At 42.7% G+C, this 7123-nt stretch overlaps 1 protein-coding gene across 1 annotated transcript in view; it reads left to right on the forward strand.

Annotated features, from left to right (window-relative positions):
• sema6a (sema domain, transmembrane domain (TM), and cytoplasmic domain, (semaphorin) 6A) overlaps positions 1-7123 on the forward strand; it is a gene marked incomplete at its 3' end in the record, with an annotated part of 106168 nt that overhangs the window by 55411 nt on the left and 43634 nt on the right. Inside the window, exon 4 of the mRNA XM_080044018.1 lies at positions 6260-6320. Within this exon, the coding sequence (XP_079900144.1) occupies positions 6260-6320 (61 nt within the window). The remainder of the gene's footprint in view (positions 1-6259; positions 6321-7123) is intronic.

The following is a 7123-nucleotide window of genomic DNA, read 5'->3' on the forward strand; positions in this document are numbered from 1 at the left end:
ATTGTGATTTGTGGACTCTAAATTTGATTTTGAAACAGATTTGTAGGCTACCTATCAGATTAAGCGCACTGGTTGGGCTGTGAAGCAAATCTTTGCCATGAGGTGAAAGGGACAGGTGCACAATTTTGTTCTAAAAAAAACACAGAAACTAAATTGAGAAGGGTTTGCGACGCGTTCGAGTCACTTGCGACGATTCATGTTGAAAATGTTCAAAATTCAAGCGACAGGATTGCGAGGCTCCGGACTCATGCAAGGAAATTGAGACCCCCGCGAATGTTTCAAGACAGTTTAGAGACTCTTTCGCAAATGCAGTCTCCAACTTGTCGCAAACAGTCGCAGCCCAGTGAGATAGGGGCTTAAGTGCCCAATTAGTGCAATTTGCGTAAGTAATGACACTCCTTTATAGTCTCAGTCAAATCTGAACACACAGACATGATACAAATATTGTGAGTGTGACTTTCATGTATGAGGATAGTTTTATCTCATTGTGCCCATCACAAATAACTGTCCATAAATCCATTTGCAAAATAAGCTCCTTTTAAATCCACAGCTTGGCAGAGATTCATTTTGTGTCTATTTTTTTTTCATCAGTATCAAAGCGATTTGTTAATTAGTTGTGTGAACATCCATGGGTGCAACGCAAACAGAAAGTAGTCCTAGCTTTTTTTTGGCAATGCTTCTGTTAAATGCTACAAAAAATCCTGGCTAAAAAAAATATGATTAAAATGGTGCTCAAAAGATAGCCCACAGTGTCAGACCTTGAAAACCATTGGCATAGATAAATCATTGTGTACTTTGAATGAGCTCAAGACTACAGACATGAACTTCCTGACAATTCTTGATCATTTTGTTAGACCCTGAAACACTGTTAGTGGTTCAGGATTCTCCATGAAATGTGACGGTAGATTCCTAACTCAATCTTATTTTAAAGGAGTTAGACATTTTTCATTTTCCTAAATTATTTGACAAATAAAATGTAATCATGCGCATCTGTAATGTAAATGGACTGTATTCTAAGAAACAATAATATAAAACACACATTTGCATTTGCCCGCTGAACTGCTAAGTGCATATGGAGGCTGTTGCAGAATGAAATTAGGTTTTATCATTACTCTTTGCCACATTTATTCTCTAACAGGATTGCAGCTACTGCTCAGGGCCAGTTGTTGAGCCTGAAATATTCTCAGCAGGCAAGACCTCTCTTCAAATCTGACCTCAGCTTAAGGCTGCTAGGTCAGTAAGATGCCTGGCCTTTCAGCCTCATAACAAAAACATAGTTTAAAAAAGGTAAAAGATTAAATGCTCATATGTCTAACAACTAGGCTGAAAGTGAACATTGTTTGATGCAGAGCTGCACAAGGGTGAAGACTAGTCAGCAAATATTTTAATAACTGATTAACACTTTCAAGTATTTTCTTTAAGAGAAAATCTCAGATAGTCTCTTCTCAACAATGTGCTGCTTTTCTCAGATTTGATATACTTGTACACAAATCTTAATATCTTTTTGTATGTATTTTTCCCCCAGTAAAACAAATGTTTGTCGATAAATCAATATTGAAAATAAGGTTATTTGCAGATCTTGTTCAATTATGCAATAACTCCCAAAAAATGATATTAAGAGTCTGTGAATGCAAATACAGTATCTCACAAAAGTGAGTACACCCCTGACATTTCTTCAAATATTTCATTATATCTTTTCATGGGACAACACTGAATAAATGACACTTTGATACAATGTAAAGTAGCGTGTGTACAGCTTATATAACAGTGTAAATTTACTGTCCCCTCAAAATAACTCGACACACAGCCATTAATGTCTAAACTGCCGGTTACAAAAGTGAGTACACCCCTGAGTTAAAATGTCCAAATTGGGCCCAAAGTGTCAATATTTTGTGTGGCCACCATTATTTTCCAGCACTACCTTAACCCTCATGGGCATGTAGTTCACCAGAGCTTCACAGGTTGCCACTGGAATCCTCTTCCACCCATTCATGACAACATCACGGAGCTGGTGGATACTGGAGACCTTGCGCTCCTCCATCTCCTGTTTTAAGAAGCCCCAAAGATGCTCAATAGGGTTTAGGTCTGGGGACATGCTTGGCCAGTCCATAACCTTTACCCTCAGCTTCTTTAGCAAGGCAGTGGTCGTCTTGGAGGTGTGTTTGGGGTCGTTATCATGCTGCAATACTGCCCTGCGGCCCAGTTTATGAAGGGAGGGGATCATGCTCTGCTTCAGTATGTCACAGTACATGTTAGAATTCAATGAACTGTATATCCCCAGTGCTGGCAGCACTCATGCAGCCCCAGACCATGACACTCCAACCACCATGCTTGACTATAGGCAATACACACTTGTCTTTGTACTCCTCACCTGGTTGCCGCTCCACACTCTTAACACCATCTGAACCAAATAAATGTATCTTGGTCTCATCAGACCACAGGACATGGTTGCAGTCATCCATGTCCGTAGTCTGTTTGTCTTCAGCAAACTGTTTGTGGGCTTTATTTTGCATCATCTTTAGAATAGGCTTCCTTCTCGGACGACAGCCATGCAGACCAGTATGATGCAGTGTGTGGCGTATGGTCTGAGCACTGACAGGTTGACCCCCCACCCCTTCAAGCCCTGCAGTAATGCTGGCAGCACTCATACGTCAATTTTCCAAAGCCAACCTCTTGGTATGACGCTGAAAACGTGCACTCAACCTTCTTAAACTGGGCCGCAGGGCAGTATTGCAGCATGATAACGACCCCAAACACACCTCCAAGACGACCACTGCCTTGCTAAAGAAGCTGAGGGTAAAGGTTATGGACTGGCCAAGCATGTCCCCAGACCTAAACCCTATTGAGCATCTTTGGGGCTTCTTAAAACAGGAGATGGAGGAGCGCAAGGTCTCCAGTATCCACCAGCTCCGTGATGTTGTCATGAATGAGGGGAAGAGGATTCCAGTGGCAACCTGTGAAGCTCTGGTGAACTCCATGCCCATGAGGGTTAAGGTAGTGCTGGAAAATAATGGTGGCCACACAAAATATTGACACTTTGGGCCCAATTTGGACATTTTTTCTTAGGGGTGTACTCACTTTTGTAACCGGCAGTTTAGACATTAATGGCTGTGTGTCGAGTTATTTTGAGGCGACAGTAAATTTACACTGTAATACAAGCTGTACACTGACTACTTTACATTATATCAAAGTGTCATTTCTTCAGTGTTGTCCCATGGAAAGATATAATGAAATATTTGAAGAAATGTGAGGGGTGTACTCACTTTTGTGAGATACTGTATATGTGCTAGCTACACAATGTCACATCATACATCCTGACAATAATGTCACTCTGCTATTGAATGAAAGCAAGAAAATGTTGGCTGAGATGGATCATGTAATTCAAGCAAGCTTCAAAGCTCTGCAAGTTGATTTTCATATAGTTTAGTAAATAATGGAAAAAACCACTGACTGCCTGGAAGACAGGAAGTCAATAATCAAAAATCGGGTTCATTTTGTTTGTTTGCTTTGGAAAATGCCCCACAATAATTTTAAATACATTCCATCTGCAGTTAATTGTCTACAACAACAACAACATACAATACCACCAGTGCATCCTCTTGTACTCTCTCTATTCACATTAATAGTTCTGGCTCACACACAGCCGAGGGGAAGGTGAAGATGTGGTAATATGATTTCAGGTGCAGTGGTGAAGAGGGGTAAGGGGTGCATGTGTGTGTGTGTGTGTGTGTTTGTGAGAGCATGTCTCCATACACACATGTGTGTGTGTTTGGAGAGCTGGTGTTGACACAGACACAGCCGCTCCATTGTCCTCCTCCATCTCCAGTCAGGATGTTTGAGGGACGCCTCATCGCTTGGCTCCCTCTAATCTCTGCTGGAACCAAAAGGCCTAGGCCCTGGAGGCTGCTGTCAGCACCAGGACAAGAGAGGCACAAGTCAAGGGACCATAGCTGTGGAGGTTACTGTTTAAAAAAATCACGGAGCAGTATATTACAGATTACTCATGAGCTGTTTTCAAAATTGCAGCCAGTAAAATCACCCGTAGTATTAAACCAAATCCGTCAAATAATCCTCCATGATTTAACAGCTTTTGATTTTTTTTGTCTTTTTAATAGAAAGTTATCATTTCAATATACTGTAAAATATATAAATGAAGTCAAATGAACAAGTTGCTGAACTTTAGGAAACATAGCCGAACATTCTAGTGATGTCATCCGTCAGAGTTACATCCTATTTTGTTCTTTTGTTTCTCCTTCTCTGCCTGTCCTCTATCGTTGACGAAATACAGTTTCCACAGTAATAATCAAATTTACTGTATTTTCATTTCATTTCATTTAACTTTTATTTATCCTCGAGAGACCAATTGAGGGGTGACCCTCATTTTCAATGACGTCGAGTCAAAACAAATTCAAAACAACAATACAAACAAAATATTCAATGCAAAAACATCAAATACACAACAAGTGAAGAGAAGAAAAAACAAAACGATTGAAACATTTACAGAGTGGGGAAGAGTGGCAGCAATTAAAAGGCATACAGTACAATATAGTCTAATTAAAACAGTTACAAGTAGAGTTTGGCAGATCCAAGATAGTCTGTTTAAATTGGCCAAAGGATATAGCTCAATGATACAGTGTGTGTCCTGTTACACCGGCAGCAAGGTGAAAGAAACGCTGAAACACAGAGGGGTCGTTGACGACCGCTGGTGGTAACACAATACAGATCAATTAGCCTGAGTATTGTGCAATGCTCGTGCTACCGGAGAGCCATAATGAAAAACATTTTGCACCCTGAAATGCTCAATTTTGAGTCATGGCAGGGTGAACCGTGACAGTCTGCATCTGGCATTTGCCCGGGCAAGTGAACCTGTATCTTGGACGGGGCATCTTGACTTCCCGCTCCCCCTTTTCTCATTTTACTTCTGAATATCACAAGCAAATGTTTTTCATTTCAGTCGATTTGAAAGAAATATTTTCAGGAGCAATCGGAAATTTAGTTAAGGGATGTTCTTGGTGGGGTTTCGATTGGAAGCTTGCAAACTGACAGACTTAATTTTTAGCATACACGAACACACATAGATATATTAGATATATTTTCACCCATTGCCTCACCATGAATGTATCCTCTCTCCCACTGACAATGATGCACTGTTTCCTTAATTTCACCTGCTCTCAAAGATTAATTATTCAATTTAAGCATCCTGGCTGATAACGTACAGTAGACTGGGTTTTATCCTGGAGGGGATGACGGTGGCCCCCAGGAAAGCGATATAAGTGGATTCATTTCAAGATGCCTGTTCCTCCAAAGACTTTATTAGATTTAGTTAATGAGCGAGCGAGTGAGGCTGGCTGAGCGCAGGTTGGGGAGCTGGAACATAATTAAGCCGCGAGTCTTGACGATGCCACTGTTATACACTTTGATTAAAAACACGTTCGGCGGCTAATCTCCAACAAATTAAAGTAGTTACATCGTTTGGCATGGTCACCTTTGGTTCTCTCCTCAATCCCCCCCCCCCCCCTTCCTTTCTTTTTTTCTTTCTTTCCATCTTTTCCGCTCGCACCCTTCCGACACCTCCCACCCACCCTCCCTCTCCCCGTCTGCACCCTAATTCTCCACGGTAAGTAGGTGCAGCTATACAGCCGGGTCCACCAGCCAGTCCGTCTGTCTGAGATGTAGTTAACCCCGTGTGGGTTTTATGTCTTCCATATGCCTTTCTGGGGCCTATATGGCTGGACTGCGTAATACAGAAGAAGCCTATATATTTCCAGGCCAGCACACACAAGTCTTCTTGTCTGAGCCATAATGAGTGTTAGTATAGATTTCCTGCAGGCTCAAACACTAGGCTTAATTGACCTGAACAGCTATGAGTGACTTGGCACCTCCCGTCTCAACCTTCCCCTCCTCCCCCTCCCCCCCCAAAGACCTTTCTCTGGGACAAAGAGGCTTTGTCCCATGGCCTGTGCCACAGCGCTCTAAACCTTTGTTGACTGTTTCTGTCTGACAGAACAAATAGCTCTGGCCTCCTTTTGTTTATTGTCATTTTTTGATGTTTGAACAAAGTTTATACAAAGCCCCATTTTCTGACGATGTTTGCTGCCTGCAGGGGAAAGACACAGGCGAGATAAGAAATGGACTCATTGTTTGTTGAATTTTTGACTGTCTGCCGCTGTCTAACCTTTTATCTTCTCATCTCTCTCTCTCTCTCTCTCTCTCTCTCCATTTCTCTCTCTCTCTGTTGCCCTTCCTCTCTCGCTCGCAGGGATCACATATACACGGTGGACACAGACACCGGCAACGATGACGAGATCTTTTTCAGTAAGGTGAGTGAGACGTCTCTCTCTTTGAGGTCTAGTTGTTCTCGTGCCGTGCCGTGATTGACAACATAACCCTAACGACCTGTCCTCGGCGTGCCACTGTGTGTTAGTGTGTGCATGTGGATGTGTGTGTGTACGTGCGCCTGCCAGCAGCCTTACTCACTATGCTGACCCGGTGTGAGCCTTTCCATGCACGCCATGCTGAAACCCGTTAAGATGATTATCCAATCAATCTGCTCACAAACCGCCTGCGTCATCCACACGGTGTGTCACAGAAGCTGAGAGGACAGTGGAGGAAGTGAGGGATGAGAAGGGGAAGTAGGTTGCAGGAAAAAGGGTGGGAGGAAAGGACAAAAAAGAGGGAAAGGTAAGATGAGATGGATTGCACAAGGGGCGAAAAAGACAGGATGGATTCAGAAGGGAAAAAGATTGCATTCTATTGTAAATTTTCCAAGTATTCAAAAGGTGCTTTATATTTACATAGGTCTTGAGCTGTAATAACCCACTCTCTTCGTTCCAATCCATCCACTCCACGCTGGCATCACTTGCCCTTAACATAATGCATGCAAACAGAATTCAAACAATGCCATTCTCGTGTATACAACATCCCGCCGTCCCTCCAACTCATCCACTTCCATGTCAAAGCCTGGTGAGTGGGTCTTAATGAGAGCAGGCTGCAGATGAAAGGCTGGTGGGAGACGCACACATTGATTGATGACTGGGGGTCTTTAATCAGTGGCCGAGCTCCAAACATGTTGTACAACAGCAGCGGTCTTAACCGGCGGCCCAGGGCTGACCCACAGGCCCCA

The sequence above is a fragment of the Ammodytes marinus genome (genome assembly GCF_949987685.1).
Source record: "Ammodytes marinus genome assembly, chromosome: 2".
Taxonomy (NCBI): Eukaryota; Metazoa; Chordata; class Actinopteri; order Uranoscopiformes; family Ammodytidae; genus Ammodytes; species Ammodytes marinus.